Source organism: Xiphophorus hellerii, chromosome 15, assembly GCF_003331165.1.
Source record: "Xiphophorus hellerii strain 12219 chromosome 15, Xiphophorus_hellerii-4.1, whole genome shotgun sequence".
In the NCBI taxonomy this organism is placed as follows: domain Eukaryota; kingdom Metazoa; phylum Chordata; class Actinopteri; order Cyprinodontiformes; family Poeciliidae; genus Xiphophorus; species Xiphophorus hellerii.
Window position 1 is genome coordinate 22,138,194 of NC_045686.1, and position 27,322 is coordinate 22,165,515.

The 27,322-nt window shown below is 39.4% G+C and overlaps 2 protein-coding genes across 8 annotated transcripts in view; one reads left to right on the forward strand and one right to left on the reverse strand.

Annotated features, from left to right (window-relative positions):
* Positions 1 to 25,703, reverse strand: part of elp3 (elongator acetyltransferase complex subunit 3) — a 30,342-nt gene extending 4,639 nt beyond the window's left edge. The window contains exons 1-11 of the mRNA XM_032585424.1: positions 25,553 to 25,703; positions 25,120 to 25,219; positions 24,645 to 24,783; positions 24,251 to 24,321; positions 24,007 to 24,070; positions 23,843 to 23,911; positions 22,485 to 22,639; positions 17,674 to 17,835; positions 17,440 to 17,566; positions 2,193 to 2,386; positions 1,015 to 1,105 (exon numbers count right to left, since the gene is read on the reverse strand). Coding sequence (XP_032441315.1) covers positions 1,015 to 1,105; positions 2,193 to 2,386; positions 17,440 to 17,566; positions 17,674 to 17,835; positions 22,485 to 22,639; positions 23,843 to 23,911; positions 24,007 to 24,070; positions 24,251 to 24,321; positions 24,645 to 24,783; positions 25,120 to 25,219; positions 25,553 to 25,574 — 1,194 coding nt within the window. The 5' untranslated portion in view covers positions 25,575 to 25,703. The remainder of the gene's footprint in view (positions 1 to 1,014; positions 1,106 to 2,192; positions 2,387 to 17,439; positions 17,567 to 17,673; positions 17,836 to 22,484; positions 22,640 to 23,842; positions 23,912 to 24,006; positions 24,071 to 24,250; positions 24,322 to 24,644; positions 24,784 to 25,119; positions 25,220 to 25,552) is intronic.
* A 271-nt stretch (positions 25,704 to 25,974) lies between these two features.
* Positions 25,975 to 27,322, forward strand: part of LOC116734193 (kinesin-like protein KIF13B) — a 37,315-nt gene continuing 35,967 nt past the window's right edge. For 6 of the 7 annotated variants that reach the window (XM_032585419.1, XM_032585417.1, XM_032585418.1 and 3 more), the window contains exons 1-3: positions 25,980 to 26,207; positions 26,294 to 26,386; positions 26,613 to 26,695. In XM_032585419.1, coding sequence (XP_032441310.1) covers positions 26,626 to 26,695 — 70 coding nt within the window. In that variant the 5' untranslated portion in view covers positions 25,980 to 26,207; positions 26,294 to 26,386; positions 26,613 to 26,625. Of the gene's footprint in view, positions 26,208 to 26,293; positions 26,387 to 26,612; positions 26,696 to 27,322 lie in introns of all 7 variants that reach the window. The other variant, XM_032585423.1, reaches the window with a different exon arrangement.

Consider the following 27,322-nt stretch of genomic DNA (forward strand, 5'->3'; position numbering starts at 1 on the left):
TCTTATTTTGAAAAAGACTGCTTACACAGCAGTTCTGTTTTGTCTTCTCACGTTCTCCATCTCTGTGTCCACCTTTGTGTATTTTTACACAATTAGTCATTAAAACCAAAACTTTAGTGTCTCAGACGGAAGTCATAGGCTTATGGCTCTTGCTGTATTGATAAAGGAGTATTATGGGTTAAACTAACAAGTGCCTGTCAATGTTTGCTGTTGCCATGACAACCCCTCATGTCCATCCAGGTCAGTACTCTTACACGCCATAACATTAAAGGCGTCTTGATTCATGGTCACTTTCTAGAGAGCCTAGACTTCACAGGAAAGAAGAAACCTTGTAGATTTATTTTTAAGTCGGAGAGGAGAACTTTCCTCGCTGCCTGGATGGCAACAGATACGCTCACATAAAAGCTCCGAAGCAAGGCGGAAACCGCTAAAACGTAAGGAAAGAGGCAGACGGAAATTAGGTCAGACTCGGGGATAATTTCCGCTCCGCATCACAACAGGTTTGTGGAGATACGCGGCGCAGGGACGTCAAACGCAACACGCCTCCTGCCACTCCGTATTCAAATGAAGCCTGGGCAGAAAAAAGACAAGTAGGGGATAGATGCTGAAGTACAAAGTGAAGAAAGAAGAGAACTTGCAGTTTTTTTTTGTTTCTTTTAAAACTCTTCTTGTTTTTAACAGAAGCGTTCCCAGCCCCGTGGCTTTTATCTAAGGGTGGATTTTGCCGAGCGCATCTGATGAAAGCTGAGGGGTTTCCTGCCTCCCGTCACCGCAGCTGTAATCTACTTCCCACTTAGACATGAAGGAGGGATGGAGGGAGGGGAGTCTTCCTGCGCTCAGCTGTACCAGAGAGGCTTTCTGGGTCTATCATCTCGGCCTGCCATGAATGAAAGTGACTCCTGTTATCTGCCGGTGGCCGCTGCCGGCCCCTTTAATGGTTCGCCGCCGGACTGGAAAAGCCCGTTAGCTCAAAAATAAGCCGACGCGTGATCTTTAAGGCTCCTACTGTCTCACCTCAGTGCCCATGTCCTTCATCCGAGCCAGAGCCAGCTCCCTCAGGTTGCCGTGCTCCACGCCAGAGCTCACCAGTGGCATGGGGATGTCCCTGATGGGGCAGAGCAGAAACCATTAGCAGTAACCACATCTGTTACTGGTTCAGTGCCGTACTAAGCTAGAACTTTCCCCCCTACTTTAACCACCAAATTTAAAGTATTTCAAATGATTGACCAACATTAGCACATGATTGGCAAAACAAAAACAATACACTCTGAAAGTGTGTATTGTGTATTGTACCTTGATTAGAAGGGCCGTACTTTGACTAGACCATTCCAGCACATTACTTTAATAGCTACCAAGGGTGTAAGAATCTTTCACTTTGGGCCAGATAAAGATCATGAATGTGAGCCAGGTGTGGCAGAATGTATTAAAAAAACCCAGCTAAATAAAATTAAGAACAATAACAAATAATCATTGTGTATTTGAAAAGTACTAATTTTAAAATTAAATACTGAACGTCTTTTCACATTGATGTAATTTGGAATGTACAGATGAAAAATTGCTTTGATTTGATTGATAAAATATTTAAAACACACAACTGTTATTGGAAAATTCTCTCTAGAGTCTAATGGGCTACAGAAAAAGTCACGGCACCCTGGATTTTATTGATTAGGTTGTCTTAAATAGTCTTAGATTCATGCATGTAAATTTAAGTGCTTAAAATGTCTTAAATTAATTTCTTTTAGAAAAAGGAAGCTGGCCTCCAAGATGTTAATCACAGATCTGGAATTTTGCCTTCAAAAGACAATTCAATCTGGTCCGTTCTATTTACTTTCTCGCTGCCGATATACCCTGGCTGGTTTGCTAGCTTTTTTGCATCCATCATGGGTAAGTGCAAACTTATCAACGTTCGTACATTTCTGTCATGATACAGGTCTTAAATTTCATTCGTCGTGGTATTAAAAAGTCTTAAATTTGATTTGGTGAAACTTGTAGAAACTTTGTAATAGGACGGTACAAATGAAAATGTCTTGACACATTTGCAATTGTGTCACACTAAACTTCCTCCCTGACCTGCCAGTTATGTTTCTTTTTCAATAGATTACATTCAAGTGGGCTTTTGGGGTTTACTGATAACATGACTTTGAAGTCATATATGTGTGAGTCCGATTGCTCCGACCTTCCAGTTCGCTCACCTCTGGACGCGGTACACCCGTGTCCAGGGCGGCACCAGGGCCAGAATGCGGGCCACCAGGTCCACCAGGGCGCTGGGCGTGTAGCTCTTGTAGCGGCCCGTCTTCCACAGCTCGTACAGACCCGTGCCTCGGATCACCAGCGTCGGGTAGAGCTTCAGACCATCGGGCCTGAACGCCGGATTCTCAAAAAACTCCTGCGACAAACATGGACACCTCATTTCAGAACAGGATGTGGGACATGTCAGCAGCTACAGCAGGTTTCCATCCAATTGTCATGTGAATTTTGCCGCGTTTCCTGATTTGGAGGGAATCAACCAGGCTACGCAAAAGCATACTGCCTAATAAATGATTGCTGTAACAAACACTATAATGTTCGTTATGTCTGGACTTATTTAGCAAATGTGTTTTCATCTCCCCTTTGTGCATTAACACTTTTTCGGAAAAACCAAAAACCCCTTCAAGTGTAGTTGCGTTTCCATTGACCTTCAATTTTCGCAAATTGGAATTACATACCTACATGTGCTTAATAGAAATATGCTAATTTCGAAGCAACATTGTTTGTGATAGGATGAGGTGATTTTTCAGATGAACTGAAACTAGTGCATTTTGCAAAACTGTGATTAAAACAATTTTTTCGCATCACAAAAGTGATTCCCAAGCCGATGTTACTACTGGCAAAAACAACAAAGAGCAAGTGGAAGGAGGATGACGGCGCAGCATGATTTTGAATGATGATAGCTTGAATAAATTTATTTATCCTGGTGTGATTTTGGCATTTGTTATGCGATTTTTCAATTATCTTTTTTACATTAGCGGCATATCAACAACGGTTTGCAGACATTTATAATATATATATAATATATAATGGAAACATAGCTATAGGGGAGAATATTTAAAATTTTGCTGTTTCCGTTAACCTTTTCCAAAGCAATACTTCAAAATGTGCATTAAAAAAAAGTTGATGGAAAAAATGCTTCTGTTTTATCAGCTAAATCGGAAATAACCTCAGCTCTGTAACGAACCATGAACAATGACCTAGTTAACTTTAGATGCAAAGCTAGTTTAAGCAGAGGAAGGGCGGACAAGATGATTTTATCTGTTTTCTAGATGGAACGGATCAATTAAGTTCATTGACATGAAAGCAGCTAACAACTGCAGCTCTTCAGCTCACTGGAAGAGGGGGCGAGGGGATCCGTTGTAATTTCCAGTCATCCTCCTCCCCTCTGCACCAGCTATCACGACCGTGAAGATCTGGATTCTGGAATCGAGGAAAGTTACCAGAAATAAGCCGCGTTATCGTCTCCTTATCGTCTCTGCTGCTAATCACACGAAGACGTGTTCCACACGGGCCTGCGGTGAACCCACAGGGAGGAGAGGCGGCTAATCAGACGAATAACAACCCGTCTATAGGGACTGTCCTCAAGATCCTGCACCTGCTGCCGTTTTCAATTGTGCCTCCTGTCTGCCAGGAGAGAGGAGCGGCGTTGCGAAGGCCGGACCTGGGCGCCGTGATAAGAGAGCGAGAGAGAGACAAAGAGAGAGGAGGGCCTCGGGTTGGCAGGGGGAAATCGAAAGCCATTACAGGGACACGAGGAGGATGCGGGATTCTCCTGCTGCTGCCGTCCGCAGGACGTGGTGGACACCTGTCTGTCCGAGCCGGTGTTGCATCATATTAGGTGACCACCACTGTGGCCGGTGTTACACCAAGTTCTGTGACCACTGTATATTGTGACCAAAGGAGGCTTTAGAACGAGGTTGGGATGCAAAATGAAAAGTAAATGAAAATCTGAAGCATGAAAAGCAAAATACTAAACTCTACTACTCAAGAATTTAATATTTTTCTGTAAGTTACAGTTTGGTCACAGTATCTGATAAGACCTATTATATTCTGTGACTGTTTATATTCCCTTAATAGTCATATTATTAGTGGTCAGATGCTACTTTTTATTCTTTCCTCTGCTTTTTATTTATTTTTCCGTTTGCGTTTGTTCCTCCGCCCTCCGAAAACCGTTGGGTTTTTGGTGTAGGCGTAGCAAAGTGTTAAAATGCAACAGCGCCTCCTACGGCCACAATAACCAGTGGTCACAGAATATGGTGCAAAGGCCAAAACCGTCCGAGCGAATCTGGTCCAAAAAGACAAGAAACGCTAAGTTGGAAGCAAACAAACAGCTCTCTGGTAATCTCAGCTGCTGTTTACATCATGAAGGCAACATTTACTTCCCATTAAAATCAAATTAGACACTGCTAACAAACAGCGGCTTTGATGGGTTTTCTTTTTTTAAAAGAATACGTGCATGCATTATTTGTTTCTGCCTAATCCTTTTAATATAAGCTGCGGTTCTACATGGTGCAGGACGGCGGGGGGAAGATCTGACGAAAATTAACGGCCCCGATCTTCCTCAATGTCGAGGGAACACATATCGACTCTATGTCGTCTGCAGCATTTTAAGTGGATTTCGATGCTGTTGGTTATGGTTGGGTGGTTTCAAGGAACGGCTTGTTGAGAGACCTAGAGGAGAAAACGAGGAGGTGATACAATATTCTGAAATGTATATTCAACCATGTGGAAGAGCTCACGTGTTTATCAAGAAGATAAAATTAAGTAGGAGAGTTAAATAAGTGGAAAAAATTCTCGAAACTGTCTAAAAGAAAATAGATGAAAGCAAGAAAACTTGAAGGTTTTGGGGAAGTTTAAAGTTCTATTCAGGGTTGGAACTTTACCATGCTAATTTAAATTAATTAGATTTATTTTAATGCCTGAATACAAAAGGTTCCCAGCGGAATCTTTGTATTTTGTGTGTTTCCGGTATACCCGTAAATCCAATGCACAAGCAACATCCAAATAACCGCAACGGAAGACAAAGTCACTTCTCTTGGTTAATATTTGCTTCAAAAAACAATCTGATGGGAGGATTGTTGTGTTTAAGTTGTGCTAAAAGACGTTAGCCCATCAGTGAAGCTGATAGCATCTTAATGCTAAACACGTTAGCAACGCTAACGCCCCCAACGCTAATGTCAGCATCCAGAGTTCACATTTCTAAAGAAGGATTTGTTCAAAGAAGCTCCATGAATGATTTTCTGAAACACTGGAAAGATGAATGGGTAGAAAAGCACACTGCACCAATCTGATGGTAGAATAATGGAAATAAGAGATTAAAAACAATACATATTTTTGGAAGCAGAAAAGGGTTTTGAATTGAAAATGTTGCTTTTCTTGAGTCTGTAGGCAGTTTTAGATTAAAATATGATTAACTACAACAAATTAATTACATTTAAAATTTTAATCAAGTTCCACCACTAATTTTATTACATTATGGCAAAAAAAAAAAGGGTTTGTATATTTAGCGCGTATGTTTCGAGACTGTCTATGCTTAGCCACAACTGACGAAATGTAGCAACGTTGGTTTGTTGATCTGAGAAGTCTTTTAAATGCAAAGATTTATAGGAGTTGCCAGAATGTGTTACCTGTAAAGAATTTGTGGCGTTTTCCAGAAGAAAACCCTTCATTTAGCTCTGGAATTTGAATAAGTACACGTCTTAATTGTATCAAATACCTTGTTCTAAAAAGCAAGGTATCAGTTCCAAATGCTAAAATTTGCTAAAATTAACCACGAAAAAACCCATCTGTTTGACCAGATGTTATCTTTTCATAACGACTTCTACCAACCTTCCTTCCATAAGATGTCTGACTACAACAGGAAAGGAAACTATTTCTGATGACGTTACGGAGCATCACCTTAAAATAACCAAACTGTCTATTAAAGTTGCAGAAACAAAAGAAAATCTAACTTTCTAAATTCCTACTATTTGAACTCAATGTTTTGACATTGTGTGTGTGTGCGTGTGTTTAAATTTGCCCTGTGTGTAATTTATCACCTAAATATAGTCATTATTCTACATCATTATTTCCCCTTTCCTCTGCATCATTTTGACATCAGTGGCAAGAACCTGGAAATCTTAGCGCATGGGCTAATTTGGTTCCCCTGACAACCTGTCAGCTACCCCTGTTTCCCTCCCCCCCACCTCCCCGTGTGTAATGGCGGGGAGCGAAATTTTACGACACGGACTCAAAAATCCCACGTCGCTTCGCTTCGGAGCCGTGAATTTCTCCTCATTCCTGATGGCAGACAGCGTGCCACGGAGGATTAGATATGGCGAAGGGGAGAAAAGTGGGAGTCACACACACACAACTTGTATAATCTAAGTGTCATTGTGATAAGAAAAGAGAGGGGAAGAGCCGCAGAGAGGAAGGCAATGCGATCAGAGGAGGAGGACAAAGGGACGAGAGCGGGGAGATTGATGAAACGGGGTGGAAGGGAAAACTTACAACTGGAAGGGAGGGGGAGAGAGGAGGATAAAAAAACTCTACAAACAGACAGGAGACAGGAAATACAGAGAGTTGGAGGAGGAAGATAAGTCCAGAGGACGAGTGGTGGAGGAAATGCTGCAGGAGAGGAAAGGAAGAGGGTCAAGAAGAGATTTAATCTGCTTCCCTGCAACACGCCGACCCGCAGCTGCCCTTCATATTACTATTACACACACACTGACTGACGCAAGAGGTTCACACAACACACACACATATACTTCCAAACACAGGTAATCCAAGAAATATGCGAGAAGGCACAAACTTTCAAGTAGCCTCATTAAGGAAGTGGACTGGTGACGCCACAATAAGCTGATATTCATCCTGCATGAACAAGTCTGGAATTCACAAACTAATTTGTTTGTTTTTGCTATAGGCTCCTGGTGTTTGTCTTCAAATGCATCAGGAGGCAGTGTGGGAGGATTATTGTCCTATAGCATTGAGATGAAAGGCTGATATGCACCAATGTGGGGGATGACGGGGAGTAATTACTGATTAATTACTTAATTAATTGCCATTAATGGCAATCAGTCGGCTAATTAGATTGATAAAAATGATTCCAGATTAAGTTAGCCAACTGCTCCTTATTAGAGACACTGAAAATGTTTTCCGAGTCAGTAAAACTTTTATGCAAACTAATGAAATAATTCACGAGATCAATCTGAATAACATGCCAAACACATAGGCTTTAGCTCAGCCTTTACCTCGCTAAAGGCTGAGCTAGAATCGTGTTTTTACAGGTTCACGTTGACCACGCGAGCCGAGCTAGAGGTGTGGTGTTTATATTTGGCATGGAAGGCGCAGATAAATACTTTCCAAGTTGTGTGCAGATGCATTCTAGCAACCCTAGTGGATTTTTAATGCACAAACAACTAGAGATAATTATTCTGCCATCGTTTTGGCGCCCCCGTTAGCATGGAGCCCCTATACGTTGCCTATGGTGCATACCCACTGTTTGCACCACTTCTTGGGACGTGCGTTGGTGTAGTCTGGTAAAAACCAGGCACTTGTTCTATGGTTTGCTTCGTACAGAGTTTCTGGACCCTGGGCGACAGGAATGCGCAATGTTTTAACTATAAACCTAGCGTTAGCCCTAGAAATACCACGAGAATTATTGGTAGTCTAGCTCCAATGCGGGAGAAAAGAGGACCCTGATTTTGTTGACCTGCCACTGTAAAAAATATTTTCTCAATATGCAATCTTTGACATTTCCCTGCTGGAACTGAGACTGTATGTGAGAACTGAACTAATTAATGCTCAAATAAATTGGCAACAGAGAAGAAAACACATCATCCTTACTTAAACTAAGTATTTTTTTCATATAAATATATTTAAACTGCTGCATTAAGTACAACACATTCAAGGTCTCTATGTTAGTGATACATTTGTTGATGCTTTCTGTCCATACCATTAAAAGGTCATCCAAAAACTAAAATGAAACTGTATCTTTGCCAAAACAGCAGGGCTAATCCATTATACAACTTTTTCAATAAAACCTTATCGTTGTTGTCGACATGCAGATTTTTTGTGGGAAGTTTTTCTTTTTTCCTGCAGCCGGACAGACTACTCAATATCTGGGATCATCAGAGATCTCCTTTCAAATACTCTGTGAACTTTCTGACCTGCTGCCATCAAAAGCAGAATCACCAGGTAATAAAATACTGAACATCTGGAAAGCATACTGCACTTATCTCAGGTTTTTAAATCCATTTAAACGCTGTTTAAGATCTACAGTGGCTTTTGATGTAAGCCATTAGACCAGTGGTTCTTAACCTGGGTTCGATCGAACCAGGTTCGATCGAACCTGGTTCGAACCCCCCTGAGTCCCCAGGGGGGTTCGGTGAGTCGGTCTCAGGGGTTCGGCGGAGCCTCTGCCGCGGAGGTAAAGACACACTTGTGTAAAGTCGTGATGACACGCCCCGCTTGGCCATCGCTTGCTGCAGAGGATCATGTTACATTGCTCGGCCAATCAGTGCTGCGGGGAATTTAGTGCACGCAGTGTCAGCGGCTGTCGTAGTTGTACGTCGCGTGGTTTCTTTCTTAATATTTTAATCCATACTAAATATGTCGAGCAAAAAAAGAAGAAAATGAACAGACTTTGGCTCTGAAGATGCACTTGCCAAGGTGAAGCCACGCCTCTCTGAACTGGTCTCCCAAAAACAACAGCAGAAGTCACACTGATTTGCAGGTATGTCATTTGTGCAATACTTTATTCTGGCCCCCCAAAAAAGTATTTTGTGGATTCAAAACGACAAAAAACAAACTAAATTTAAAATAAAAAAAATTAAGTTATTAAAAAATTTGTCATTCTTTGAAAAAATCCAAATTTATTTTTAAATTAGTAAAAAAAATATTTTGGGGGCTGAAATTCTTTTATGGGGCCAAAATATTTTTGGGGGGCCAGAATAAAGTAACACTGTAACTTGCTGTGAGTTCATACCTATGTCTTGAATTTGAAAAAAAAAAAATAAATTATTTATCACTAAAGAAGGGTTCGGTGAATGCGCATATGAAACTAATGGGTTCGGTACCTCAAAAAAGGTTATGAACCACAGCATTAGACGTACAATAAATAACAAAAAATAAATAAATAAAAATAATCTGATGTGTGTTACTAACATCATTTTTGACCATGGTTGTTCAAGAAACAACAGAGATTCAAACAAATCAACAAAGTCATGTTTCTAGACTGAAATTGAGTTTTCTTTTAATGTTTCTTAAATCAGTCGTTAATTAAACATGAAAGTCTCAACTTTTAAACTTCAGGAATCTGTTACCTCCTGATTTCTACCAGTTGGAATCACAACTATTTATATTTTGAAAAATTGTTTAATTAACATAAAACCTATTCAAATGAGAAAATGACTGACATTTTCAGTCTAAAATCTCACCAGTACCATTTACAAAAAACAAAACAAAACTATTTCCCACTCATTCTACTTTTAATTACTTGATTTTATTAGTAAAAACAAACCCCCAAATGAGGCGGAAGCGCCTGCGGCTGGAAAGCCAGCCTTCATTTACATCCTACAGTCAGGCGTTCTGCCTGACTCTGCACATTCACGTCGAAGCTGCCTCTAATCAGAGCAGGGAAAGCCAGCCTGCTGGTGAGAGACATCTGACGGGATGCTGCGTCGCGTCGCAGTTCGGCCCGTGATGCCGCTCTCGCAGCTTTTGGCTCTGCTATTTTCAGATGCCACATGTAGCACTCACTTGTTGCCATGTCGCTGTGAGCCGAGTGACGGTGACACACTCGGATGCCGACTAAAGGAACGAGGTACGATTACGGATGTCACAAACAATAAACTTAATTATCTACTTGATGCGGAGCTTTCCTGCTATTGTTCTGTAATTTTGTTGTGTGCAAGTTGTGCCAAAAAAAAAAAAAAGGAGTCAACGTAAAATAGCACCTCAAAGATAAACATGCTGCTGCAGCATCGCTAATGTCGGCGTCCGCAAAACATATTTCTAAAGATTAAAAACAAGAAATAAATTTGTTGTTGAGCTCGTGTGTCTATATTTTTCAATAATTTAGCAGCAAAAAGCATTTCTAAATAGAGAATGTTGCACATTTTGTCAATATGTTTCTCGATTAAAAATGCAATTAATTGAGACAGATACTGCAATTAAGTTGATTAAAAATTTGAATCAAGTCCCAAAACTAATCTAAACAAATTAAAATCAACACAAAGTTTCTTCACAAGGCTCAAAATCAATCTTCCTCCACAGTGGCACCCACAACAAACAGTGGGTTTGTTTGTGCCCTTACATAAATCTACAAGGTTTCTACAAACCCACTGTTTGTAAGGGCACATAACAGTTATATATAATAATATAGATATATCTCATATCTATCTATCTATCTATCTATCTATCTATATATATATATATATACAGTAGATATATATGATATATATATATATATAGATAGATATCTATGTACATGTCTACATATCTACGTTGATATCTACCTTTATATAGATATGTAGATTGAAACATATAGATATCTATATATAGATTTATATATATATTTAGAGAGACATATATATATATATATATGTATATGTATTAGATAAATATATCTATATCTCTATAGATATCTATGTACATGTCTACATATCTACATCTATATATCAATATCTATCTTTATAGATAGATATATAGCTATATATATAGATATCTATATATAGATTTATATATATGTATAGAGAGACAGATATATATGTGTATATATATATCACATACATATATATGTATGTGATATATATATATCTTTTTTATATAGATTTATATATATATAAATATGTGTGTGTATATATATCACATATATATATACAGTATATATATATATTCATATGTGTGTGTGTATATATCATATATATATGTATGTGTATATATATATATATATATGTATGTATATGTATTAGATAAATATATCTATATCTCTATAGATATCTATGTACATGTCTACATATCTACATCTATATATCAATATCTATCTTTATAGATAGATATATAGATATATATAGATATCTATATATAGATTTATATATATGTATAGAGAGAGACAGATATATATGTGTATATATATATCACATACATATATATGTATGTGATATATATACATATATATGTGATATATATATGTATATATCACATACATATATATGTATGTGATATATATATATATATCTTTTTTATATAGATTTATATATATATAAATATGTGTGTGTATATATATCACATATATATATACAGTATATATATATATTCATATGTGTGTGTGTATATATCATATATATATGTATGTGTATATATATATATATGTATGTATATGTATTAGATAAATATATCTATATCTCTATAGATATCTATGTACATGTCTACATATCTACATCTATATATCAATATCTATCTTTATAGATAGATATATAGATATATATAGATATCTATATATAGATTTATATATATGTATAGAGAGAGACAGATATATATGTGTATATATATATCACATACATATATATGTATGTGATATATATACATATATATGTGATATATATATGTATATATCACATACATATATATGTATGTGATATATATATATAATTATCTGTTTTATATAGATTTATATATATATAAATATGTGTGTGTATATATATCACATATATATATACAGTATATATATATATTCATATGTGTGTGTGTATATATCATATATATATATATATATATATATATATATATATATATAAATACAGTACAGACTAAAAGTTTGGACACACAGTTGTGTCCAAACTTTTGGTCTGTACTGTATGTGTGTGTGTATATATCACATATATATATATATATATATGTGTGTGTGTGTGTGTGTATATATAGATCTAGAGATAGATCCATAGATAGATAGAGATAAATTTAGATAAAGATATATCTTGCCCAGAAAGAATAATAGCTTTCAAAAATTTCCCCAATTTGTATAGGTTTAAACTTCTAAAAGCCTCTTTTTGTTCCACGTTGTTTACATTTTCTTTTTCTAAATCTCCCTCTAATTAATAAATGTGGTTTTCTTATTTTCTCTTTAGAATTAGAAATAAAAATTTTACAATGGATGAACATGAGTACTGATGTCCCTCTTTTTAATATTATCTAAAATGTCCAATTAACAACAGTAGCTCTTTTTCCAATTCCCACCAATCACTCAACCCACCCGTGGCCCCACCCCGTCGACTTCCTGTCTTGTCTTTGCTCAGACAGTACTTTCCTCAACAGATCGTTCTGGTATTTAAGTTTAGCACTTAGTTTACGATTTATGTCAAACATCTCATCCAGCTGTCTCATTAAGTATTTCTGTAGTTCGATATTTCCCAATTCAGGTTCCTTAGATTTGGCCTGACACGTACACTTTGCTTGACTTGTGGAAATCACAGTGTCCTTGGAATAACACTGCTTTTCCAAGTAAGCTACCTGTTCACCGTCTTTTGCTGGAACTGAAACAGCTTGCCCTTCGATATGTTCAGCAAAGAAATTTAGTTCAATGAGAGGTTCTGATTCAGGGAACACTTTCCAAAATGTCTTCTTTCCGCTGCTGGGCAAAGCTGCCTGATAGCTTGGTTTCTTTGGCAGAGGACCGTTATTGATGTCACTATTTTCTGTCAAAAACGTTAGATCTATGCAAGCATCTGAATCGGGGAAAGATTTCCATAATAGTGGCGTCTTCTTGATGCGCTTCGTCTTTGATGTCTGTTTCTCCCCTTTTTGATCATTCTTCTGTGATTTGGAGATGGATTTCTTTTTGGTGACCAGCTGTGTTTTAGAAGGTTCTTCTGTGAAAGACTCCTTTTTCAAGGAATCTTTCTGATCACCTTCTTCTTCAGGCCGAGAAGTGTCCTGCTTATTTTCAGTGCAAGACTTAAAGGACTGTTCCTTCTCTGGTGTCTCCTGCAGTACGGAGATCGATTCCTCTTTGGTAACAATTGAAGTGTCTTGTGATCCAGTACTTTCAGCTGGAATTCTTAGATCAGCAGGGGCATGTTTCTCCAACCAGATTTCAAATGGTATCTTTTTCTTCTTATTGTGCCTGGTCTTTGTCGGCTGTTCCTCCTTTTGCTGATCCAGTGTCTCCTGTGTTTTGGAGATGAAATCCTGATCAGTGACCAGTGGTGTTTCCTCGGCGCAAATCTCCTTTTTGAAGGAATCTGCCTGATCACCTTCTTCTTCAGGCAGAGAAGTGTCTTGCTCATTAACATTTTCAGCACAAGACTTAAAGGAATCTGCCTTCTCTGCTAGATCAATTGTCTCCTGCAGTACGGAGATCAATGCTGTTTCGGTAACTGGTGAAACGTCTTCTGTTCCAGTTCTTTCAGCTGAAATCCTTAGATCAGCAGGGGCATGTTTCTCCAACCAGATTTGAAATGGTATCTTTTTCTTCTTGTTGTGCCTGGTCTTTGTTGGCTGTTCCTCCTTTTGCTGATCCAGTGTCTCCTGTGTTTTGGAGATGAAATCCTGATCAGTGACCCGTGGTGTTTCCTCGGCGCAAATGTCCTTTTTGAAGGAATCTGCTTGATCACCTTTTTCTTCAGGCTGAGAAGTGTCCTGCTTATTAACATTTTCAGTGCAAGACTTAAAGGACTGTTCCTTCTCTGGTGTCTCCTGCAGTACAGAGATCGATTCCTCTTTGGTAACAATTGAAGTGTCTTGCGGTCCAGTAGTTTCAGCTGGAATTCTTAGATCAGCAGGGGCATGTTTCTCCAACCAGATTTCAAATGGTATCTTTTTCTTCTTGTTGTGCCTGGTCTTTGTGGGCTGTTCCTCCTTTTGCTGATCCAGTGTCTCCTGTGTTTTGGAGATAAAATCCTGATCAGTGACCAGTGGTGTTTCCTCGGCGCAAATCTCCTTTTTGAAGGAATCTGCTTGATCACCTTCTTCATCAGGCAGAAAAGTGTCTTGCTCGTTAACATTTTCAGCACAAGACTTAAAGGAATCTGCCTTCTCTGCTAGATCAATTGTCTCCTGCAGTACGGAGATCAATGCTGTTTCGGTAACTGGTGAAACGTCTTCTGTTCCAGTACTTTCAGCTGAAATCCTTAGATCAGCAGGGGCATGTTTCTCCAACCAGATATGAAATGGTATCTTTTTCTTCTTGTTGCGCCTGGTCGTTGGTGGCTGTTCCTTCTCTGCTATATCGACTGTCTCCTGCACTCCAGCGATGGACTCTTCTTCACTGACCTGTGAATCGTTCTGCTTATCAATATTTCCTGCAGAAACTTGGTCAACGGGGACGTGTTCCTCCGACCAGGTTTTGAATGGTACCTGGTTCTTCTCATTGGACTCACTCTCAGGTGTCGGTCTGTCCCCTTTTTGATCCACTGTCTCCTGTGCTTTGGCAATCGATTTATCTTCAATCACCAGAGAAGCGTCCTGCTGTTCAATATTTTGAGCAGAAATCTTTTGCTCCTCAGGTGCGTGCAGCTCCCACCAGACTGCAAATGACACCTTCTTCTTCTTGTGCTTGGGTGGCTTGGGTGGCTGGAATTCCCTTTCAACAATGTTGTCGGAATAAACCTCTTCGACTCTAGGCTGGTTGGACTGCATTGTAACCTTTGCTTGTCTCAGGTTCTAAGATAAATCAGTTCTCTAGAAACTCAGTAAAGATTTCAAGTTAAGTTTGATGTCAATCTCCAAAAGAAATGTTCACCAAACAAAGTTGAAAATGTTACTGTAAACTGCTAAATAAATTCTCAAGAGAAAGTATCAACAACGGCTGCTAAAGGGTTGTGATGAAAGTAGATCGATGTGAGGAACTTATATAATCGCTGGTGATGTCAGAATTCTGCTTTTGGAGTTATATTGTGATGCCACATTGTGATGTCACAGTTTTGTTTAATATTCAGAGAGGGCTTGTCTGATGGATTTTTTATTAACATGGCGGATATGCGTGCGCAACCTGACTGCAGAAAGCATCAGTGGGCTTTTAAACTGTCACTGGTTGCCATAGTTACCCACCATTAACTTGTTGTTTTGATGTTGGTTAGCATGTTGTCAGCGTAGCTAGCCTAGGCTACTATAACTGTTCAAAACTGAGTGATAAAATAAGTTATGCTACCCCGGGACGCCTGGGGCAGGGGGGCAAGTTATGACAATTCCAAGGGCCACTGACCAACAGGGGGCCCTCCACAATTTTTTATTTTTTTTTCATAGAAATTAAATAAAATATGGCTCTGTCAATTACAAAATTAATCATATTGTTTTCTAAAATTGTTCAGTAAAAATTAAATGTTACCACTCCCAGACCAAAAAGCACACCCATATTTCCACTGTACCCTCCCCCTGGATCTGTGAGTTTTAGTGCTGTCAATCACAATCTCATGTGGCTGCTCATCCTCCCTCCCCTTGCTCTGTGCTATGCTGTAGCTAGCGCAGCCTGTTGTGATGCTCTGTCTGGTTAGCATAGCTATCAATGATGGCAGATAAACGGTTTTCCTGTAACAATAAGTTGTTTCTCCCCCCATAAGCATATTTAGCAGTGAGTGAATGAGGTTGACTGACAGCGCTACTGGTTCTGATTGGTAGATTTGAGTGGAAAGTTGCATTACTTTAGCTAGCAATAATAGTTCAGGGAAGAGGTAGAGGAGATTGATTGTTTTCACAGATTGTCTGTCTCATAACAAACTGGCACAACATGGTGACAGCTTTAACAAAAGTGGAGAAAACCTACTTTTTATTAAAGTTATATACTGCAGCTTGAATAAAGAGCAACTACATAGCACTTTTTGAGAAGTCTGGATTGCTTCATGTTTATTTTGCACGTTGCCTATGACTGTTGCTTGTGAGGAGAGACATTTCAGTAATAGAAAAAATGTAAGCAACCTACTTGCATAATGTATGTGAACTGTTGTATGTAAATTCATGAGCAGTAAATATTGTCCTAGTATCAGTATTGGACCAAAGAAAGCAAGGCAGTTGCAAGCCTTCAAAATTGTGACGCTTTTCGTGGGTCAAATAGACAAAAAAAAATTGTAACAGCAGCTGTGCGGAGGGGGCCCAATCTAATTTTTTGTCATGGCGCCCAAGATTCCTGGCGGCACCCCTGCCCAGACATAAACCCTTCTGCAAACCTGGATCATCAGACGTTGTTTAAAGAGGAATTATGTACACTAAGTTATAGGAAGCTGAAAGCATGGGAGCCAACGAGCGTGGGAACTGACAAAGTCGTCAAAAATTGTGTTTTTACATCAATTTGTTCTCCAGCTAAATAAAAACATGCCTATTTTTTTTTTTACCAGAGGTGGGAGTAACAGTGATCCCAGCAGCGGACGAACAGCCTGTCCTCAGCTTCTCACCGCCACATATCATCATATTCACAACCTTTATTGGTTTCAATAGAAAAGCACTAGAAAAAAAAACTAACTATTCACAACCTTCTTAGAACATATTAGTCATTGCTGGATATAAGGTGCATTAAGACCAGTAAGCCAGAGTTCATTAGTGGATTTTAGTCCAACATGCAGTAAGGTATATACTGTCAGACAGTTTATACCTGTCTGCTCTCCTTTATGTCCTTGTTACTGCCAGAACGGTTCCATCACTAAATCTGACTTCTGTAGTTTGAAAGGACGTCCAACACATTCATTTATGAAAAAGCAACCAAGCTCTATACAGAATTGCTTGAGTAGTCTCCAGTGGCAACATGATATTAACCGGGATCGTAAAAACAACTACAACAAAAGAAATTTAGATTTTCTTTGTGTGTAATACTGCCACAAAAATACAGCCCTATTCTTCTTCTTCTTTACACATTTCAGTGTTTGGAACTTATCAGCACTAAGATTTATAAGGATAATTATCTCATTCTCTAACCCTCAATAACATCTTTTTCTGTTTATTGTTGTCAAATAAAATTTTTTGCTCTCACTGACCAAGTTGAATCAAGAACACAATTCTCACCCACTGCTTTGATTGACGGTTTTGAATTTTAACCATTAAAGCCAACTCCAGTCAACTCCTGAATACACCATCTCTCCATGAAACACAGTAGTGGTAGCTTCATGCTGTGGGGTGTGTATCTTGAAAAAGAGTTAATGGGAAGATGCATGGAGCTAAACATAGGGCCATCCGAAAAACTCTTTTTTGGGGGATAAAAAGCCTGGAGCATGGAAACTGCAGCTCTGAGGAGGAGCGTTGTCCTCGAAGGCGGAGCTAGGTTCATCCAGGCATTTTGCACAGCTGAATGGTTGCCATGGAGTAAAGGATTTCTCAAACATGCATTACATAATCAAAGCAACACTCCAGGTATGTTTTTGATGAGGGAATACTATTATAACATGATGTGCAGCTCAAAAAATGCTGTTGCATAAAACTGCCCCTTTAAAATGAATAGGTGCTTACTATAAACTGCTCCACGTCCCTCTCCATGCCAATATTGGGCAGGTCTGGCATCATGTGTGCAACGACCTTAAACCCAGCATCCTTTGACAGCTGGAAAGACTCACACACAGCTCGCACTGTGTGGCCTCTGGAAAAAAAAATATGGAAAAGGTCAAATGTAGAGACGGGACTGGGATAATTTTACCAAAATAAAAACAAATGTTCTGACGTGTTTTCCCTGGCAGACATACTAACCTGTTGGTGTCTCTGGCCACATCTTCGTAAACACTCTGCACGCCGATCTCCAGCCGGGTGCAGCCGTAGCTCAGCATGTCGCTGAGGTGGCGCTTCAGGCAGTAGTCCGGCCGCGTCTCTATGGTGATTCCCACGCACTTGGTGTTGCTGCGCTCCGAGTACCTGCAGCGAGAGAGGGGCCGCCGTGGGAGTCAACCCGGGTTGGGTTCGGTTCTCCCGCGGTGCGTCTTGGGATTATTTTGCTAAACGTCTCTCTTCCTGTAATGACTTTTTAATTTGTCCATTTGGTGCCAATGAGAATAAATATTTGAGGGTCGGAAGAGAGCAGAGGATATATTGGAGGCATCATTTAGCAACATCAATTTGCGTGCTGTAAATTGAAACGGCTCATCACCCAGATAGTTAACACTAACCTCACATTAAAGACACATTAATGCTAGAAAGATGAAAGACCCAACTTTAAAAGCTACACAGGACATCGTTTCCAGTGTTGTTACTAAAAAACTTTACTGTGTGCGGATATTTTTGACAAATACCGCAAGTTGTTAATCAATTTATAGTCGAAAAACCAATGGTATTTTCAATGAACCATGATGCCGACAGTTTTACACAGTTTGCCCTGTAGTCCAAGGCCCCTTCTCCATTGTCTAGTCTCACTCCAGCCAGTTAATGTTTTTGCTTGGTTCTAGCAAAGTTTTCCACCAATGTGTTCTTCACTCTGCCGGCGCACAAGAGTTATGGCTGATGCTAAAATGATGTCATTTTGAACGTGGACTCCTTGGTGGCCAGTTTCATGGAAATCCTTTAGTGTATTTCTTCACTATGGATTGCCCCTTTCAGATGAAGATGTACGCACTCTTCCACCCAAGTGTGGCGCACTACAACTGCACACAATGGATCTTTTTATCTTCAATAAGATAAAAACCTCAAGATTTAACCACAAAATTATCCATTTCCAGTTCGCAATCTTCTATGGTCTGGTAGCAGATTGAAAATTGTGGTTGAGATGTTGTTAGAGGAGTTTGAAAGTACCGCCTTCACTCAGATTGTAAGGTAAATCCAAGGCACAATCAATCTGTTGCTAATAAAATCACTTGCACAAAAGACCCGGTTTTTACCACTCCTGAGGTAGTTCCAAAAAATTTGAAGGAACTGCGCAGGATTTGCAAACAAAAACGAACATGGGCGGGGCTGACTGAGGAAGAACCAGTTAAAGCCACGCCCTTTTTCACGGGATTCCCAATGGAGTACTAGGCACAAGTTATCTTCTGTCTGATGCTGGTTCTCTCCAATTGAATTTGGGATTGTCTCGTCTTTGGGTTCCTGAGCGTCTTCTACTGAATCAATAAAAAGTCTATTATCTCGGGCGATTATCTCCAGTTTCCTCTGTGTTTCCAGTTTGCCCGATAAAAACTTGTGTGTACACACCATCGCTGAACATAAATCTTTTGCTGATGAATAAAATCAGAACTTTTCAGACACCGGGTGGAAATGAAAATGAAACGGCTTGTTTCGCTGTCCTTTTTAAAATGTAATCTGAAGACCCATGTCGTCTCAGCTTCATTTAGCCTGAATCTGACTGGTGTTCCACTTTCGGAGTTATTACACTCACTGATCAAAATCACCAAAACAACAAGAGCTGCGTCAATTCAGCACACGAGCCAGATGTCATTTTCTCCACTTCAGCTGCTTCAATGACCATTAGCTCCCCTCACACAGCGCCTATTCTCCCGGATTTTGGATCTACTGGCAGTAAATGTCCATCTTCTACAGTCTGCTGGCTGATTTACTCTAATTACAAGAGTTTATGCTCCACAGAGGATGATCAGATTGTGGGAGATGAATCAATAAAAAGTCTATTATCTCGGGCGATTATCTCCAGGTACCTCACCGCTTCTATCAGCTCAAGAGGCGGCGTGCCCGCGGCACAAGTGTGAGTGGCGGCCACGCGGTTCTTCGATACACAAACATTGCAATTATCACACATCAGCAGCCGAAAGCGCGAGCGATTTTCAGCCGAGCCCAGTCTTATCCAAACCTAGCAAGCGCTCTCCACAATTACGGCAATCATAGTGTCTTAACAAAGCGTGACGACAGTGGACTGGGGCGAATTAAGGCACACACCTGTGAGATTGCTCACACACTCGATGACAGACGCAACGAAAGACGCTCGTGTAAACCAGGCTTCTTAGTCTTATTAGGCTTTAGGAAAGGAAACGTCTCCTTTTGACAAACCAGTTAGTAAAAGGCCAGTCACTTGAATTAAACACCACTTGAAAGTTGCAGTCCGTCCATACTGAGCAGAAGCGTGTCTGATTTCACTCGAAGCTCTCCCCTGACTCAGCTAGAGAGGAATCGATTGAACAAAGGGAAGAGTGGCTTCACTTATCTCCCCCTACTGTATTCTCAATGGCTTCATTCAAGAGGTAGACTCCTTTTGGGCTCTTCCAGGATCAACCATGGTGCGTTGAATCAAACAGAGGTATGATTCAATGGTATACGGTGCAACTGCCAGAAGTTACACTATAAAGTTATGCGCCCAAACAAAACAAATGATACAATGAGGTCCAACTCATTTTGGTTCTCATACATTGTCATAAACAAATTCTGCTTTTATTGTCTTTACAAAATTGTGACCAGATGTAGCCCACACTTCAGCTGTTAGCCAGACGGCCTGATGTTTGACACCAAAATATGTCGGCTCAATTACTGGAAGGTAGCGGTGGGCATTTATCATATCGTTTATCATTTATCGTGATACACTTCTTATGATAATAATTGGAGTTTATTGTTCTCAAAATAAATTTTATTTAACGATGTTTAAAATCCCCCCCCGAAACTATCTGTATTGTTGGGATTGCTAAGTTTATAATTTGCTCCACTGTTTTTTCAGCGAGAGTATCAATAAGTAGCTATAAATGTGAAAATATGATTAAATGCAGATACTGCGAGCAGTTTAGTGATTCTTTATGTGCCTGGTGTCCAAATAAAGCGTATTACAACTTTTTTCAGAGCAGTATTTGTATTTGTGAAGCTATGAGATTACTGAGTCATTCAATCATAGGTATCGGTCCGATAAGTGAAACTAGGGTGGTAAATATCTGGAATAGCAGCCAGAACAGCAGCGATCAGGTATGGATATCGGCCCAAATTTTCAAACTGGGACCTGCCTAATTTCAAGCCTTTATTTCTTGTCATTTTGATAATTGTGGCTTGCAGAAAATGAAAAGCCAAAAAAGAACCTTCTGATTTTTCCTCCCCAAATTCTTCATGTTAAAGCATGGGACGCTTTAACTTAGGGATGAATAGATCTTCAAAGCCACTATTTTGAAGATTGGCGTACATATTCAATGTTTTCCGCTTGTGCACATCTTCTCTCTATGTAAAGCAAGATAATGCATTTGTACACAGATGTCTAAACTCATTGCTGATTTCTTTCATTCTTGATATTGTGTACCAGCAGAAAAATTATTATATTCAGATTACATGCAAGTTATTTTCTATATTTTTTTGTAAAATCAAAATTAAGCTGTAACACCCAGCCAGACGAGGTGCTTCTACGTTGTAGAGAATAATGTGTAGTAAAACAGCACCCTCTAGTGGCCCAGTTGTTACATACAGACACTCTTCATAAACTGTCAAGAAAATAGTGACTGAATAATTCACCCTATACTTAAAGTAGAAAAGAAAGAACTCTAAAAGGAGAATTTAAGGCACCCCTGTATTTTACTGTAAGATATTTATGCAGGTTATTATCACACATTTTAAAAAGCTGCATTTGTAAGCATAAGATGAGAGACAAATGCACACAGTAGGGAACATTTGTGTTCTATGTAGTACTACATGTTGCCATAAAGCTAATGGTTGGTTAATAAGTGTTAGTAGATCTATCTCAATTGGATCTTTGTGAAACAGTTGTGCACATCCTCAGATATTAATAAAACATATGTATGAAGAGGCTGATTTTTTTTCAGTAATGCTAAACTCTAATTGCTAATATACATGTTAAAGGGAGCTTACAATGTCCACTATGTGATAACTTTGTTCTAAATTAGAACAACCTTGTTTTACAGTTATTCCTCCTCAGAAGGAAAAACCCACATTGTTTTTTATTCATATATTTCTTGTATTAAAGACCTTTAGAAGAACAGTACTAATCATTTTCCACAAGCAAAGTGCCATTTTATAGCACAATCAACTAACTATGCTAACCACAGTTGTTATAAAAATGCTGTATATATCAAATATGACTTAAAGGAAATTTTACTTTGTAATTTAAATGTCATGAAATTGGGCCTTTGTCTCTTTCTGAAACTCTGCCTTCAGGAAGTCATCACAACATGGCTCCTCTATTAAGCCTTTAACAACGTTTTTACCAGCGTTGCACTAAGAAGTATCTCCTATAAAGAGCTCAGCAGATGCTCAGTTCTAGTAGGTGTTGTCTAATTGCTGCTGGCTAGTCTGAAGGAGCAGAGCGGGTGAGTTGCAGGGGAGAACTGCTCTGTGAGGCGGAAGCTCAGGAACTGGAGGCTCCGCCTTCGAGACGCAGCTCAGAGGAGGAGCTGCGTCTCGAAGGCGGAGCTAGGTCCAACGAGGCGTTTTGCTCAGCTGAATGGTTTCCATGGAGACTAAAGGATTTCTCAAACATATGTGATAGAATCAAGGCAACACTCCAGGCATATTTTTAATGAGAGTATAACATTACGACATGACGTAAAGCTCAAAAAACTCTATTTGACATCGTCCTGCCCCCTTTATAGAGAAGTCTAGAAGACAGATAAAATGCTGAGGCGCTGAGGAGCAGTTTGTACCTGACGGCCTCCGCCACGTTGTTGGAGGTGTGACCTGACAGGGCGTCATGGAGGTTCCTGATGAAGTAGTCTCTGTACTCCTCAGGCAGGGCCATGAAGGTGCCACCCATCACGATGAACTCCACCTTGTCCACACTGTGGCCCAGCTGCTTCAGCTGCAGACAGCAAGCAATGAAATCAGTTGCAGCAAGGGTGAGAAATAAAATAAACTTTAACCCAAAAAAACTGTTGTCCTTCAAGTTTTCAAAAGGCAGTTACAGCAATGAACCGATTCATATTAATTTAATATTTTTTCTGCTATGTTTGTTTTAGAAGATCAACATAATTTCATAATTTTCCCGCTTTGTGAGTTTCAAAAATCATTTTACTCTGTTTTAAACTGATCATTTGTTTGTGTGATGATGACTCAGCTGAAAGCCCTAAATCTGACTGAATATTTTAGATTTGGTAAAAACTGTGGACTTAGCCATCAGATTAGCTGGATTATACAAGTTTTGAGCATTATAAAGTTAAAGCAGTCATTTGTGTAATAGGTTTGTAATATGTGAAAATCAAATAAATATGTGCTTTCTAAAGCATTTGTTAAAAACAATCAAGTTTTAACAAAAGAAAATGTATATATTTTGCCCTCAACAGTGACAGTTGGTAAACAGTAGGGTGCACTGATTGCAGTTTTCCGGCTGGTCACCAATTTTTAAATTACAATTTTTTTTATCTGAAAAATTGCTAAATATAGCAACAGTCGCTAAACTGGCAACAAGTGGATGACTGTTAACTGCGCTAGACGCGACCTGCGTGATCCCACAGGATTGCTGGAAAAGATTGGTTTTACATTCAAGCTTCATCCGATCTTCCAAAATTAAGGAAATGTTCACATCAGAAAAGACGTGAAATCAAAACTTGAAACCCAGCCCACATGGAGTTAAAAGCCGTACAAGCGATTTGAGTTCACATAAGAGCAGCATCAGTAGATCATCAGCAAAAAACGAATCGTTCTGCTCTGATGCACAAGAGAAATTGGGACCATTCGTTTATACATTCCCGTGATTGAGGTCTTGCAGGGGCGACAGAAGTTGTGACCCTCAATTACCGTCTGCAAAATCTATCATCAATGACCAGATGTGTTAATGTCCCTGCTGAGGTGGATTTGTTCCAGCTGCTGGTTCTACAGTTCAGTTATTTAGGGATATCAGAAGAAAGAAAACCATCTTTCATCCCCTCTGTTTTCCTTCTACTTTACTACTTTGTGTGTAAAAACCCAATAAGATACATTAAAATTCGTAGTTATGACATGAGGAATTCAAAGGGCGTAAATATTTATGAAATACTATTTGTATAGAGAGCTGGGAGTCTCTGACCTGCTCCACTCGATGTCTGGTCTGTAGAAAGGGGTCATAGCGAGCTCGGATCGCCCTCATGGACGTTGGCTTTTAAAAGAGAAAGACATTTAAATATTTGGTTTTTTTTTCACTTATTAAATCATAGAATCAGTGGGAAAACAGATGGACTATAAGAGCCTCACCTCGTAGCCGGTGTACGATTGTGTGGAGTATTCGAAATCAGAGTCCGGTCCACCTGGACAGTAGCTGCCGAAGATAAAAAAAAAAAACATAAAATAGGAGGAAATGTAACATTAGGACACTGAATAACAGGCAAAAAGCCCTTCAAGACACCTGAAGCTTTCTAAAAGTCTGTTTTATTGTTTTACAATAACATGAATTCTAAAACAGAGAATTTATTCTGTAAAAATTAAGAGTAATACTTACACACAGATGTTTCCTGTAAAGCTGATGTGAGGACATCTATGTGGTTTGCACATCACAGCCACAACCGCAATCTGCGACAGAGACAGAAGTGCTGAAGATTTAGCTTCTTTTTTGTTTTTCAATTAACAAAGAAGCTTTAGATGCTAATATTAGCCCACAGTTTCTGTGCACAAGTCTTCTGGTGAGGTTCTGGGTTTTTGCTGAGGTCAATGTAACTTTTCTCTGGGGTTCTTCATGTTGTAATAGTATGGTAGTTATCTGAATGACACCATCTGACCTCTTTTATTGCATTCAGAAAGCTAATTCTATGTATTTAGTTGGAATTCATGAGGACACTTAGAGAAATCTACCCGGAGCTAAAGGGAGAGATGAGGAGAAAGTTGGGGTTACTCACCCCGCTGGCGGTTCGGATGGGTTTGGCTTTCAGCTTGGGCACCAGAACCCGGCGGTACTGTGGCGGAACAGCCGCGATGATGTCAACCAGCCGTGGCTGGGCTTCGAGTCCGTACTTCGCTGAGGTCTTCGTCTTCACTCTGAGAGAGAAAGAGGTGAGTAGGTACATCTTAAAATAAGGTAATGGCCAATGCATTCCAAAAAATTCAGCCTAATTTATAATAGTTTTTTTTATGACACTTTTAAAAAAAAGTTTTTATTAATACTTTTCTTACGCACCAACTATGGATGCTTTAAACTGTTATATTATAGAGTAGAGTCACTGATTAATTTTGGAAAAAAAACCCAACAGTTTTTCTTTTCTTTTTTGAATCCACAAATGTTGGGTTTGGACCCGAACCGGATGCAGCCGCTTCTCATTCATTTCGTGTTTCTCGAAAAAAACATTCGTGTCGTGTCGTTTTAAGAATCCTCACTTGTTGAGGTTGATGTCTTTGCCCTGCTCGTGCGCTTCAACCAGCTGCTTGATGACGTCGGCGATGGTCATCATCATCAGCTCAGCTCGGCTGATGTCACCTGGAAACCAGCAAAGATGCTTTAATTTACATTAACTAATGTATTATTTTTCTTATAATAACTCGGTGTTTACATAAGAGTTGTTGACGGAGAAAGTCCCATTTACTACATAAAGTAGAGATGAGTGTCGTTTTGTGTTATTTAGTTTACTACGAAGGCAACCCTTTGGAGAACGTTGGATAATATAAGTTAAAGCAACATTTAATCTCCCATTGGAGTCAATAAAGAATTCCTAAATTGAATGGTATTGGTTAGCATTAGCAACAAGCTACAACTATTCTGGCTAATTTAAAAGTAATTTAAAATATTTAACACATTTCACAGCAAACTCACTCTTTTTCTTTGGTTTCCCCATATCCTTCCGCGGACACTCTGTCAAATTTTAAACAAGTTGCTGTCTGTTAAAGGGTAAAACGTTGGTCTGTCAACTCGAGAGAATAGTAATAAACAACTCCACGTTACGAGCATACTGAAAATGCCGCACCGTAACAGAAACTGTCGCAAAATGACGTAAACTACTGTATGGAATTGAAATGCCGAATAAACTGCTTTTCTACTGTTTTTGAATTATTATTATTATTATTATTGTTATTATTAAATCATTAGGATGGAGTTACAGGTGTGTCTTAGTTAAATAAAAAGCCCTGACAGGGGTTCATATTTTAAAGAAAATGTCTTAATCTCACTTGCACACAGGAGTGCGGTGGGAAAGGCTTGTATATTCGATGAACATCCACGGGGTGGCGTTAAATCCCATCTTAAGCCGTGTTTGTGAATGTGTCCAGAGTGCAGCTGAAGGCTCACTGACTTAAATCTCACAGCAAATCCCTTTAGTCGCGAGTTGACATGGCCCGACTGATCTCTGCGGGAAGTTTCAGGAAATGCAACAGGTGGACGAGCTGCAGGGAATGAAGCGTGGACTACCGTGAGTGTTTCCAGACTCTGGAGCAGACAGCAAAACTTCCCCACTGTGAGCGGATTTTCTGGGGTGGGCAAGACAGGCAGGTAGAGCAAGTCAGCGGTGGCTGTCATACAGTGTTTGACCCTGTGTGTGTGTTTGCTGCTCATATCCAGACCTCTTTAGCGTCCCAGGCTAGTAGCTGCTGCTGCTGCTGTTCCTCCTGGGTGTCGGACTCGGGGGGGAAAAACTGCGCACTCCTTCACTCGGTTAGTTCCCTTCTCCGTCATTTTTTTTTTTCGTCACTCCTTGCCTCGTTCTGCGCTATTCCGAAGTTATTTGAACAAAGTTGCAAATGTCAATTCGAAACGAAGCTTTAATTCTGGGAAAATGTATATTTTCGGACCGTGCTTTGTGTGTGTGTGTGTGTGTGTGTACAAAGTCCAAACAGAGTCTAACTGGTTTTACTGGTGTCCACTGATTAAATTGCCGCAGGTCAGGTGCCACAATGGATGACAACAGCCTGAGTGACTCCAACGTAAAGGTCGCTGTGCGCGTGCGACCCATGAACAGGAGAGGTGAGCCATGTAACACTTTTTAAAGCCAAACTTTAAAAAATGTTCGGTTGAAACAAAGAAAATGAGTTAACATGTAGTTTAATAGAACATCATAAGTTTTTTATTTTTTTTTTTGTATGTTATAAATCATTTTTAATTAAGATGAGATCTACCCTCCCCGAAACAAACTTCTGCTCACGCGTGCCTCTGGTGACGTCACAAAAGGCACAACTGATCAGGGTCAGGGAACCTCTAGAAAATACTGTAGGGCCCACATCAAAACCATTTAGTTAGAGACTTTGCTGGGGTGGAACTTTTAATTTACAGTGAATCATGGTCAACAAAATTTGGCTTTTTTTTTTTTTTTTGCCAACAACCCTCCCCCTCCACCCACCCACCCAAAAACTCTTAAATGATAAGCTGAAAATAGATTTCTACAAAAGGATGACAATGAATAGGTCAAAACATCAAAAGGCTTGTATACTGTTTATAGACACTGTATACCAAATCATAGTCCTTATTATGGTACCAACCTGTGCAAAATCCCAATTACAAAGGGTTTCTTGGATACAATATATTTGGTAATATACTGGAATTCAAGTCTTATTCATTCACCAGCTGTATATTAGGAATAATAATAGAAATATG